The 13,416-nt window shown below is 42.3% G+C and overlaps 1 protein-coding gene across 10 annotated transcripts in view; it reads right to left on the bottom strand.

The window, feature by feature from the left end:
• LOC125336690 (spermatid perinuclear RNA binding protein) overlaps positions 1-13,416 on the bottom strand; it is a 60,081-nt gene that overhangs the window by 21,562 nt on the left and 25,103 nt on the right. For 7 of the 10 annotated variants that reach the window (XM_048325609.1, XM_048325614.1, XM_048325615.1 and 4 more), the window contains exons 3-12: positions 12,860-13,077; positions 11,972-12,137; positions 10,124-10,268; positions 4,744-4,838; positions 4,234-4,329; positions 3,404-3,515; positions 2,733-2,830; positions 2,193-2,304; positions 1,404-1,496; positions 320-519 (exon numbers count right to left, since the gene is read on the bottom strand). In XM_048325609.1, the coding sequence (XP_048181566.1) occupies positions 320-519; positions 1,404-1,496; positions 2,193-2,304; positions 2,733-2,830; positions 3,404-3,515; positions 4,234-4,329; positions 4,744-4,838; positions 10,124-10,268; positions 11,972-12,137; positions 12,860-13,077 (1,335 nt within the window). The remainder of the gene's footprint in view (positions 1-319; positions 520-1,403; positions 1,497-2,192; positions 2,305-2,732; positions 2,831-3,403; positions 3,516-4,233; positions 4,330-4,743; positions 4,839-10,123; positions 10,269-11,971; positions 12,138-12,859; positions 13,078-13,416) is intronic. The other 3 variants (XM_048325611.1, XM_048325613.1, XM_048325616.1) reach the window with 2 other exon arrangements.

The following is a 13,416-nucleotide window of genomic DNA, read 5'->3' as shown; positions in this document are numbered from 1 at the left end:
CAACATGCCATTTCCAAACCAACAGGAGGAAGGAGTAGAACAGAACACAGCTGAACCCCTCCCATCCAGGATTTGACCACCACCTTCAGTCCACTGCAACATGAGCTGACCTGCAGAGCCCTGAGCAGTTCTTCTCCCCCACCAGCACAAAACCAGTGATGCTCTTTGAACCATGCCCAGCTGCATTTAGAACACACTGCAAGTAGCTCAGCTTAATGAATTAAAAAAAAAATGTTGAGCTTGCATATTATTAGTTCTAACCACATTTCATACTCCATCCCGAGATCTTGGGTTAGCAGATTACTTCAGGCTGCCTTACCTTCACTGCCACATGGAGCTTGGCTGTTTTCTTAGAAGGTCCTGAAGCTTCATAAGTCGTACCATCAACATCTACAGACATTGTGAAGACTGGGGCATGGACTGGACCAGACTGTGACAGCAGCTTATACTGAAGCCCTGGCCTGATTTGGTTCAGCCTCATCAGAGCATTCATGAGATCTATTGCTTTACTATCTAGTACTAATACAAGATAGTAGAAGGGGTGGGGGAAGGAGGGGGAAGGAAAATGAACAAAACAAGATGAACAGAAAAATGAAACAGTTTGCATTTCAGTGCCTTCTGTCTGTATCAAGGAGCAAAACCACCCCTCACCTCTCAAGAGGGTGAGGAGAGCCATAATGCTGTTAAGTCTTTAATAAGCCATTCTAATTTGGGGTAACAACTATAATGACCCGGTTTTATATTAACACTGTTCTGTTGCAGCTAGCTGTATTCCTCCTGGCTGCTCTAAAGGGAGTAATAAGTTTTATAGCTAATGGGGAACCAGATCCAGAACCGGCATCCAAGTAGCACAGTGGAAATAGCCCCCAGAATGACTGGACTCCAGAATGACTGGATCCCAGAATGACTGGATCCCAGAATGACTGGATCCCAGCAATGCCAAGAGACTTCTAGTCTGTGCATATGTGCAACATTAACACTTTGCAGATTACACATTTTATTCTCATTGTGGGAGGTCTTGAGAGACCAACACTTAACTCAGGAAGGGGAAGAGTGAAGAGAGTTCAATCTTCACTCAGCAAAGTCACTGCAGTACTTTAAAAAGACCCCACAATACAGGGATGTTACCAACAAAATATGTCAGCTGCTTAGGCACCTTCAATTCTGGTGTAACTTGATGGGTAATCCCATATAAAAATGCAAATCATTTAGTTAGTAAAGCATGTCAGGGGATGCACAGTAAGAGAGGTGTTTGACATTCCAAATGCAAGGTGATAGAGACAACAATTTTGTTCCAAAGACTTTTTCACATGCTCTACCCACACCAACACAGAGAAACTTTTAAACCAGCTCCCCCTGTACAATAGATCTTTGAAAACAGAATGGAGAAGTGCTGCACTTACTTTTCCTCAGATTACGCTTCATCTTTTTATTTGGATCTTTATCATCCCCAACACTGTCTTCAAACGGTCTCTTCAGAGCAGACGAGCCTGTACCTAGGGTGTAAAGTTCCTTGTAATACAGATATGCCACTAGAAAAACACAATCCCACAGCAGGAGTCTGATTAGCCCCACACTGTTCCTTGCTTGTTTATAGTGAAAAGAACTCCTCCATCAGTCACAGCTTTCTTATTGCTTCAGGAAAGCCAATACTGGTTTACTGCTCACTCTACCAGACCAGGCAGGACCTCTGTGTTCAATACCAGCTGTGGGATAAGACTGCAAACCTGCAGTGCTGTTTTCCACAGTTAGTCTAAGCAAGACCTTCAACAGTGTTGTTTTTACAAAAAAATGCACATGGAATTTTTTTTTCAGTAGATATATATTGTTTTCTAGGAAGAATTTTAGAGTAATTCTTATTGTGGACACTCACTATATGTTTTTTGGCAAATCTACAGTCTCTCCTTCCAGCGTAAGAGCATTTCGCTCTTCAGATGCCAAAGGACTTTGTGGTTAAAGAAAATAATCGGCTATATTGTGGTTGTTCTACCTCTCCTCTCTTGGTATTTCTAGAGAACAGAACTTCCAGATTTTTTCCTCATGATGAAATATTTTTTTAAAAAATCACCCCACATATAACAAAGAAAAGGTTCTACTTAACACTCATAGCACATAATTCAGAAGTTCACCAATTTTAAATTAACTCCTAGTTTACTGCCCAATTAGTGACTTTTGGAACAAATAATACCTACCTTCTTTGTCAGTTACTGACCAGGAATATTTCTGAAATGACTTATTTGATGGGAGGGGATCCATTTCCAAAACTTTATAGATCTGCCCAAAGGCTGATAATCTGAGCGCGTGCTGAAAGGCACAGTAGAAACACAGCAGGATTTCACTTCAGTTGTCCAAGTTTTTTGATAAGTCTTTAGACACAAAACTACTTCTGTGGTTTTGATAGACAGGAAGACAGCTTTTACAGCTGGTCTTTGGAAAATGCTAATGTCTAAAAGCATAAAAGTCATGAATTTCTGTAACACAGAGTGCAGGGCACACTGACATGGAACCCACCCAGAGGCTCTGTGCTGGGAGCAGAGGTGGGTGCACAGACATCCCACTGCCTCTGCAAGGATAAGATTCCACACACGTTTAACTCTTGCTCTCCTGGACTCTGGTTTAACCTTTCCAGGATAGCACACCACAAGAACTGTCAGGACTGCCATCCTGGTAGAGAATAAACGGTGCTAATGAGCTGAATTCCTCACTGTTGCAGCACACACAGAGTTCCCTACCTGAGCACTGTGTGTAATGGCTTCTTTTTGCTGAACTGTCATGTAAGACAAAGCGTCCGTGGGCTCGCGCTCGCAGGGGTCGTGCAGCCCCGGGCCCCCTGGCAGGGAGAGGAATGGGGATTACTGAGGGGAACGAGCAGCAGTGTGCAAACAGGGACTGACAGAGCAGCTGAGCCCAGCTGCTGCAGAGTGAGCAGCACCCCTTCTCCAGCAGGGAATCAGGCCTCACACAAAGCAAACTGACCCTTGCAGTGGCCACAGAACTTAACCAGGGTAAACACTGCACATGGGTGATAACATGAACTGAAAGCAGTAGGTTTAGAAGAAAACAGCATATAATTTGGACAGGTATGTAGATTTCAAGGAATCTGTAGAAACCAGATAATCACTAAGTGTATTTACTTGCAACCCCTTAATGAGGTAGGGGTTAATTTATAACAACTCTAACATTCCCCATTAACTTCTCCTGCAGTGGCAGTATCATTCACACAGTGACCACTATGCAAGGTATTTTTTTTTAATTTTAATTTTACAGAAGAAACCATTAATTTCACTCCACGGCAGGTTCAGGGTTCACAGCAGGCATTTCTCATGTAATCCTACAGCAACAGCTAAATGTTAAGGTGGGCTGACCATCTCTTTGTGTTCCTGGAGTTCATCTGGCCCCTTACCAGGAAGCAGAATTCCAGATGCCAAACACTCCATCACTCGTCGCAACGCTTCCCCAGCGCCCAAAGGTCTATTACAAGTACCTATAGATTTTTCACATATAAGCTCGAGTGGCTAGAAGACATTAAATTACGATTAGTATAGACACAAGGGTAACTGTGACTTCAGTTAAATATGGGGGGACAGAGGGGACAGTCAGTCACATCAGGTCACTTCGTTTGTAATCCACTACAGGTCTAAGGGACAGAGACCTGCCCCAGAGGAGGCCACATCCTCGTGCAGGGCACGTCTTTGTCCCCTGCTCTGAGTTGCCTTTGGAGCAGACCAACTGCTCTCCACCGTCTGCCCAAAAAGTCAAAAAGGAGAGGTCTCTAAAATAAAGTAAGGTGAATGTTCTCTCAGAGGGTTTTCAGTTCCACGCTAGAAAAACACCACCTCTGCTGCCCTACAGAGTGTTCCTCTCCGGGCATGCAGAGCAAACCTACCCCAGGAAAGGGGAACAACCACTGGCAGGGGTGGCATTGTCATGGGACCAGAGTAGTTTTGGAAAACTAAACAAGAGGGATGGAAGGTAACAAGTGGGAGTCTATTGCCAAACCTCCAGGATGCGAGAGGCCCACAGCAGCGTGTCCCTTCCCATGGGATCAGTGTGTCACAGACTTGACTACTTGCCTTCTCTCCCCTACACGGGGAGCAGTTAATGGGGAGCAAAGGGACGGGGGTAGAAGGAGGAGTCTCATACAAGACTCTGCTTTCTCCAGTCCAGACACTGCTACAATTCTCAGGAGATCTGACACATGACCTTGTGGCCTTCAGCTCTTTCTGTACTTACCCAGCCTTTCAGTGGTGCCCATGTGGGGACTCTGTTGCACAAATCCCGCAGAATACGAAGGACAATTACACATGATTTTAGTCCATTTGCCCTGGCCTAAAACAAACAAAATGATTCCAATACACCTGCAAAAGCCTGGTCTTCAATTTTGCTTTTCTTTTTAAATGCACAGAGTCCTGGGATAGATTTTTTAAAAATTATTATTACTTAATACTTAATCAGCTTCATGCAAAATAAAAACACTTATATAAAAGTACACTTGAATTTAGAGAGACACATAAAAAAGGCAGTGAAATGTCAAGATTGCTTTTGTAGCCTCATGACAACTCTGGACCAGCTGACTGTCTCCCTGTCATGTTTGCCCTTGCACAGTACAGCACTGGGTTTGGAATTCTAGACCTTTGCTCTAGGAGGGACTAGTCAGAAATTAAAGAGGCATTAAAATTAAAACTGTCTCAAATTAAACCTCGCAAGGCTACAATAACAACAAGGTAAGAACAAAGAGCCAACCTGAAACCATTTGGCGTGCCGCAGAGACGCCAAGGCCTCCAGGCATTTCTGCCTGTCCAATAAGTCCGGAGGATCTTTCATCGCAACATTATCTACTGGTAAAAATGGGATAAAAAGAGACAGATACAATTTGACCAAGGGGTTTCTGTCACAATACAAAAAGAGCGGCAGCATCTCAATGAGATAATAAGACTCCCAGAATTTAAGTGCACGGTGTTATTTAATTTAAACAAGCCATTAAAGGTAGTAAATGTGCACGTGTGCAACAGAAGCAAAGGCATTCACTCCTTGTAAAATAATAGTAATAATAAAGATGGCCACTGCTACAGACAACCTGGGATCTTATTAAAAATGTAGAACACATTGCAGGGCAGAAAATAGCTCTATAGCACTTCTCTTTTTTTTTCTGTTGGGATGTATTGGGCTTTTTTTCCTCTTCTTCTTCATGACTTTTATTCCACAAAGGTGGCACAGAATTTCAAAGCTTCTTTGGACAAGAGGAAGATAATCTCAGGGGGTAATAAAAAAAATGTAATAGGTAGAAAGTGAAATTACATCCATGCAATTGTTGAGCATTCCAAAGAAAAACATTGAATATATTTGAAGTATTATTGCATGAACAGTACTAGCCAGTATAATTCAATGAAAGAAATATACAGGAAATGCTAGTACAATGTTTTGGTTTGATTAGTCTTTCATATAATCAAAGCATATGAAAGAGTGGGTTTGGTAACTTCCAGGTCATTAATGTATTCGAGAGGAAGTGCCCTCTTGTAAAAATCTTCCCAACAGCAACTGAAACCAACAGAGGAAATTCAAAGATGGATTTGAGAGACAAGACACTGATATGTTCTGTCCAGGTTTACATTTTTTTGCCTTCCCTCCCTTTCTCTTTTTATCAACCAGCTTGTAACAAACTGCTTTCAGCAGTCAAATCCAATTAAGGGGAATTTTCTATCAGTCCTTTCTTCTGTATTTATTTTATTTTAATCCAAAGGAGTTTGTAACATCAGATTCTTTGGAAACTCTTTATAAATGACAGATTCTACACTTCTGGGGAATCACATTACAAAGATACTAGTTTTAGGTGATGTTGAGAACAACTGGAATAACCAAATGAATCCATGGCTCAACTAAAACCTTGAATATGTAATTTTCCTATGAATACATAATTACTCTTGACTTAAAAATAAGTAATTTGGAAATATACTCTTTTCATTATTCAAAATAGTTAATTCTCCAGGTCTTTAGAGACCTTTGCAGAGCTGAATGAAATACTAAATCCATTCCAAATTGAAGACTCTGCTAGATGAGCAAAATCCAGCAAGACATTTAAAATGTCTTTAAACCAGGACAAGTTAGGAGAAAAAAGTTCCATCAGTTTGTTAGTGCCATCTCCAAATACATTTTCGTGGGTTACTTTGAATGGGATTGGCTGCATAAGCAATTGCATCTTTAATGTTAAGGCTGCCTCTCCTAAGCCATTTCCTGGGAAGGTTACTCTGGTAAAAGCACTTAATGTTATGATGAATAAAAGAGCCCAAAGCCAAAAAAACCCACAAGTGTAAAACTGAACAGAACCAGTATCTTGTCTGACGGGTGATGGTTGCAGTTGACAGCTGCTGACTCAAGTGCTATAAGCTTATTTTCTAACCCCTGTGAACTTCACAGCAGATATTTGCATTGTTTGTTATTGCCCTCATCAACAGCATTCCAGGATTGGGATTAATCACTCCTCTTGTCTGTTTTCCAAATGAAAGCTGCAAAGTCGCAAAGCTCTGGCTTTCTTTGAGCACAAAAGGTCACTTTGGAACACAAGATTTGCTTCTAAATTTCCTTTGCAGTTTCGTTGTTTTCAGGAGTGGTATTTGTGGCACAGGATTACTCAACATCCATCTGGGTAGTTCTCTGACAAGACTTCACTGCAGACAATATAAACATCTGCTTAAAGCTCAAGTATTGTATCAAACAAGTACTGTCAATGAATGATCAGAATCTTATTTTAAAACGTTAGAAAATGGCAAAGGTGACTGACTGCAAAATCATTAAGTTTTTGCAGTGAACTGGGGCTCAGTGTTGTATGAGGCTTTGCTAAAGAGTGTTGCAGTCATTGACAAAGTAAATTAATTTTTCCTTTAAACTACAAACCAAACAGAATACATGTCACCTGTCATTCAGGTGAACCAAAAACCTCCTAAGATTTGTTTTGATTTAGAATCGTACTTTTTCTTACAGAATTAAGGCCATTTTCCAAGGTCTAATTTACAAATATCTTGGAGAATTTTGCCAATTGCTCGTTCAGCCCCAGTGTCCTGATGTTGCAGTCTGCCAACTTTTGGGTGCAAGATTCTATTAAACAGAAAGATGAAGAGAACAGGCAGTGAAGAGGGCGAGCGGCTTGCAACGGGCTCCCTTCGGACCCCTTCAGGAGAATGGCATGTTTCTTCATGCTCTGCCAGTCAGGAAAGTGAGACCAAATCAAAATTTTCAAATGGGATTGCAAAGCTTTCCTTTTTTCCTTGTAGTTTTAACAAGGGCAGTGATCCAAGGAGTTTAGTAAAGAGTAAATTCTAAAGCCCTGACGTTAGCTCACACTATGCAACGCAGAACCAATCCCTCAGGAATTCTCTCCCCACTGCTGTACACATTCTCTTCACACAGGAGCTGCCAACTCCATTCATTTGAGCCGTAAGAGGGGCCTTGTCTTCTCCGGAGAGGGGAGGGCAGTCTGGGGCTTGCTGCCCCTTCAGAGGCACTTGGCCCCTTGGGAGCACCACTGGCCATGTCTTGCTCCAGGAGCAACGGGACTTTGGCCCCACTTTGGTGAACCAGCTTGTTTGTAGTTACATAATGTGGTGTTACTGTATGCTCAGTAACAACTGGTTGGTTTTCAGGATACAAGGTTCTGGTCTGGAAAGCCTAATTCATATTTGATGCTGTGACTAAAAATTCAGTTTCTTAAAAAGTTTAAAATTGAAACTGTTGCAAAATGCAGGCAATTAAGGTGCTTGACTTCTCAACATGAGAAAGCAGAGCTTTATGGGTAGCTGTTTGTGAGAAACACCAAAATGCACACACACACTGGGCCACTATTTATTTTTGCTAAAGAGCAGCAAAAACAAATAGGACAAACACCACGTCTTAAACATGAACACTTTTCCAAAGAGGTGGGGACTGAAGAGAAATCCAGGAATGTTTTTCAATACATTCTGACATCAGGGCATGAAGGCACACACAGCATTCCTACAGAACAATGGGAGCACTGGTAACGAGGGCCGTTGGCCTGACCTGGGTTGTTAGAGAACAGATTAGTGCTAATCCCACCACAGAAACCTTGGTCAGTTTTCCACAGGCTCAGGCAGCCCAGGCCTATCTTACATGGAAGATGAAAGGCAAGGTCAGCAGCACTTTGAGCTCCTTCAGTCAAAAGAATGCATGGAGTCAACTGTCAGGTTTTTAAAACTGCATAGGAAGTGTATCTACATTTGGTCGACATTGTTTAGTGGTACTGAAAAAATACGGCAGTGCTTTGGAGATCAAGGTGTTTTCACCAGTTTCTCCAATTATGTTCCCTTGACACTAGACATGAAACATTTTTGGTCTGAATCTAAGTGATTCTAATCCAAGTATGGTTGGAAAGATTACAAAAAAATGTATCCTTCTGCTTCCAATTTACTTAGTGACATCTGCATAATGCTCCATATACCTTGAAAAGGAGTATGATAAATGTCTCTGTTCTTTGTGATGAATCAATGCCAAGGAACCTGGACTTTAAAATGAGATCCATGACCCTATTCCCTGTCCTGAGCAGCTGCACAGAATGACAGTGTATAACCACTTCAGGACAGGTGGTAAAATAATTTTAAATTTTAAAAATATAGTAGAGACCTTTGAAAATATTTTAAGATACTGAAAAAAAAAATAGACCACCTACATTTTAAGCATGAAAAAGCATAACAATTCCAATCCTCCTTTAGTCTGAGATGAATTCAGAAATTCCTGGACTTTGCTGGCGTAACAGCATCAATTTTCGCAAGAAAATACTTGCACAAGGGCAGAAGCCTTTGTGTAAAACCGTATCCCCTTGTGGGAGTCTCACAAATCTTCACCATTGGAATTTGTCCTGCACTTTGTGCTCTCTCATGAACATGGATGAGCTGTAGCAGCTCCAGGGCTGGTCTCAGCATCTTGTGGGAGGCTGAACAACTAAAGGAATATGCAGTTTATTTTTAATGGTCTTGGAAACAGCATTGTTGCTAATTTGGGAATAAACAGCCAGTGCAATTAGGAGATCTTTGCCATTCATCTGTTCTGTAAGATTTTTCTGCATTCGACTGCTGCCAAAGTATTACATGTCACTTGGAAAGGGATCCTTCCTGCCATCGCCTCCAACAAAATGAGGAGAAACTGACCAACATTTCTCATCCCATCGGTATTCCATGTGGGAGAGGGAGGAAGCAAAGGACTTGTGGCAAGTCTAGAAATGGGGAGAGAGCGACAGGGAGTTCCCTAGCCCACACGGGCCCAGCTGCCTCAGTTGTCATGACAGAGAGTGGCCAGTTGGTCAAAGGTCTGACATCATCCAGTGGCAAAGTTTCTAGGGATAGGTTTGGGAAGCAGAAGCAGAAATTACTGTCAGGATTTTAAAAATACAACAAAGTATGGCTACATTTGCTCTTCTCTATTGCTCTCAGTTTGTTTCCAGCCTCACTAGTACTACAATCGCCATTCCTGCAGCACGGGCACAGAACTGTGTTGGACACCGCGGTGAGGGAGAAGGAACAGAAAGGACTAAGTGACAGTTTTCTAGAACTATTTTGCTCTAAGGACATGAGGTACAATGTTCAATTCAGAAGCAAAAGTGCTGTATCACAGCACCGTAACTTCAATTGTATCCCAGTTAGGAAATTCTTAAAGCCAGAAACATACACATCATCAATCAATAAAAACTGAGGGCCAGGATGACACACTGGCAAGCTTTGAGGGAGAGGGCTTTTACATAAAGAGAAACATTTTTATGAGTGTTTCAAGAAACTATGAACCAATCCCACTTGACTGACTTAATTTGCAAACAAGACTGTGCAGCGCCAGGTGCTCAAGAATTAAATAACAAGTCTGAAAGAAAGGAGAACTAAGATCTAATTGTATGTCAAAGTTAACACTGTAGGAATAATGCTTGCAAAGGAAAACTCGCATATTTACATGAAATTTAAGTGACTGTTGTCTTTTTAAGGCACAAATATGTAACCATGGTGGCAATAGCCAGTCTAGTCAGTGCATGATGCACAATTAAAAGCCTACTTTCCAATTAACCCTGTGCTGCACAGTCAGGACATTTAGCTAGAACAGTCTTAAAACCAAGTTAAAACGCTCTGTGTACCTCCTTCTTTCTTCTCTGCTTCATCTCGGATGAGAGGGGATGTGAGTATCACCTTCAAAGTGAGCTTGGGCTCCTTTGTGTTATGAATAACAATAGCTGCCTCATTTACATGCTCCTCCACCAGATACTTCTCTTCTGTAAGTTTCTGAAAGTCACCAAGAAAGATTTCAAGACTCTCCCAATTGACTGAAAAAGTGAAGAATCTGTATATGTGCCTCAGCTAATGAGAAGGCTAACAGGGCATTGCAATAACAAAGGCGGCCTTGCCTCCCTCATTAAAAGCAATTTAAAACATTCCTTTTGTAGCCAGTGCTACAACTGCCTGACAGTTCGCTCTGTTAACTGAATTGTATCAGAGTTCTCTGCAGTGATCTCTCTGCAGGTCTTTCAGCAGCCCTTTGGGACCTCTCTCAGCCTCCAGAAGCACAAGGACAGCCACAGATGGCTCAGAGTCCTCCAGCCATCCCTTCTGTGTGGAGTCTGGTTCAGCAGATCGGTGGTTAAGATGTCTATTCTGACCCCTTCCGTGATGCAATCTGCTCTGCGGCTCCTTTATTGTTGGGATGAAAATGGCTGAGCATCTGCTCTCCATGAGCCTTCAAAGCAGCAAAGCAGAAGCTCTTGAGTCTCTGTACCTCACCTGCTCCTTTTGTCCCCTAATGGGCCTAAACCCTCCTTTGCCTCCAGCATCTGATCCTTCTGCAGGGCCTCTTCTTGTCTTCCATGCTCGAAACAGTTGGAGTATCTCATGAGTCAGAGTCCTCTTCCCTCATCTTTACAGTCCTTCCCCACAGGATCTTACCTCCCTGTCCCTTGAATTTATTCAGTCTTCACATATTTTAATTATATCTAGTCTCTCATTTTATCTAACTTTTTTTGAAGCACATATTAACACTTCTCCTCACTTTCAACCCTCATTTCATGCCTCACTACAAAATTTATTCTTTAATACTCAGTACATCCCTATAATTTTCAAACAAGTAAAATTTACTCTTTACTACTCAAAAGATCCTTTGCATTTTTAGCTATGGATAGGGCCACATCTCTAGGAACAACAGTAGCTCATTAAAACAAGCCCTTTGTGTGAGAAAATGAATGGTGAGAACAAACAGCTGTCAAGAGTGGTAAAACACAGGGAGAAAAGCAGATCAGGAGAAAAGCAAGACTGAGTTTGGTTGTGGTTTGGAGAGGGGCACTTGCAGTGGAATATTTGAGGGCAGTTCCTTGGCACCACTGTTGGTGAGTCTGGAAGCTGGAGTGATTCCTCAGCCTCACCTCTGTCACAGAGCTGGTATCCCTAAACAAGCTGCAACTGCTGCCCGCTGGGTGCCACCATCAGAATTAAGTAGCCATAAATAAAAATAATGTGAGCTCATGATTAACATGAGCCAAAATGAATGACCACCTAAAATGACACATTCCCGCCTCGGCAGCACAGAGGAGTGTATGTGGGAACAGCCCAAGCAAAGCAGCTGGTTCAGGCAGGGCACAACAACAGGGACTGAGTCACACACTTGAGCAGGGAAGATTTCTGCAGTTCAGCTCATGTTGGTTGGACCAGAGCGCCCAAACCCACACTGGCTTAGTTACACACAGGTCAGCTGCCCCCCAAGGGAACTGACAGCACAAACAGGAGTAGGCAAAAACAGCATTAAGAGATTACATTTTGTGAGTAAGAACTTGATGTCACCACATTAAACATGTCACACGCCCCAGATGCCGTCCTAGATTCAGAGTATATTCCTTTGTATCACTTGTCTTTCTTGGTGGAACAAATTCCAGCCTTTCCCCAAATAGCTCTTGCAGTGCTATCAGCCATTGTGGGAGGACTGCTCCAAATTAACTCACCTGAATTTGAGCTGGGAGATTGTCTTTAACAATACATAACAAGGTCTTTGTGGGTTTTTCTTTGCACATGAGAACCAGCTCCAGATCCATATCGTCTTTGATCAGCAAGCCCTTTGCAACCAAGCCAATTCTCATAACGCCACATAACGTCCGACCACCTTGATCCCTGGAAGTGAAACAATTTAGGGTAATTAAAAAGGGATTTTACTCTCCAGCTACAGTTTAAGGGAGCCACAGTAAAGAATTTTCAAAGCAACATAGGAACACTTAATTTTTGAGTGCTAAGAAAAACACTGTGACAAAAACCAGTTTTGTAGACTAAGATGGTTTAAAAGCAATAAATGCTTCTTTGACAGGCCAGCACCAGGTCTTGTCTCGTCCAGTTGTCTCCAAAGCATTTACTGCACACTTGGATTATTTTTTTATAAAAAATCAGCATCTATGTGGGGCTGAGTTGCCAGCTGGGGCTAAACCATGACAATAATGGAAAGTAATGGGGCTGAGGAAAGTTGGTTTGCTGGATTATAAAAACTTCCTTTTGCGTATCAGACTGCAGGAGCCCCCAAGCACACGGCTGTCCATTTGCACTGGTGTGTTCTGGGGAATTGCATTTGCTTAAAACTGCTGAAAGGTTTGTCTGCTAAATGCAGCTTCACAACATCACAGTAAAATAAACAAAGAAATGGAGAGCAGCTGGGCTTATTGCCATTCCCTGCACTCCTCCCCCATGCTCCCACCTCAGAAAGTCCAGATATATCCCCCTCCTTCTATGAACATTCATCTGCAGCAGACCCAGGTAACACTTATAACTCTTATTAACTCTTATTTGGAGGAAAGGAGCCATTGAGAGCAGCACAGGGACACGTTGTGAGCTGAGGCTTCACTCACTTGGCAGTGCCTTCTGCGGCTTCCTCCTTGGCTTCCACATCACCCTCACACTTTGCAGACTTGTTCTTTTCATCCATCCAGTCAGAGACATGCTTAAGGGCACATTCTACTGTTGAGACCATGTTCTGGACAGCTTCAAGCTCCTCTGGAGATGGATAAATGGTTGAATGTTTCACCATTACGTGGCGGTCATCATTAGCAAAAGATCGGATCGATCTCTGTTGTGGAGTGGGAAACAGGAAGAAAAGAGAACAAAGTTATTGGATAATTGATAGGACATAGGACATTGCCTGAATGGGAATCCTCCCTGGCAGAGGTAATAATGTGTTTTAGGACAACCGTTGCTTATAATCATGCAGAAGTAATTATTTAAATAAATTTTTAAAACAAAGAAGAAAACAAACACCAGTGCAAAAAATCAGCATTAAGCTAGTAAACATATTTTCATAGTTTTTCTTACTTCTCCCTGTCCTGCCCCACCAAGATTCCCTTGGGGAAGAGGGCACGGTCTGCCTGGCTGGAGTATAACTTAGAGTGCTGAAGCAGGAGAACACAAA

Source organism: Corvus hawaiiensis, chromosome 21 (genome assembly GCF_020740725.1).
Source record: "Corvus hawaiiensis isolate bCorHaw1 chromosome 21, bCorHaw1.pri.cur, whole genome shotgun sequence".
NCBI classification, from domain to species: domain Eukaryota; kingdom Metazoa; phylum Chordata; class Aves; order Passeriformes; family Corvidae; genus Corvus; species Corvus hawaiiensis.
This window is presented reverse-complemented; position numbering and strand designations above follow the sequence as displayed.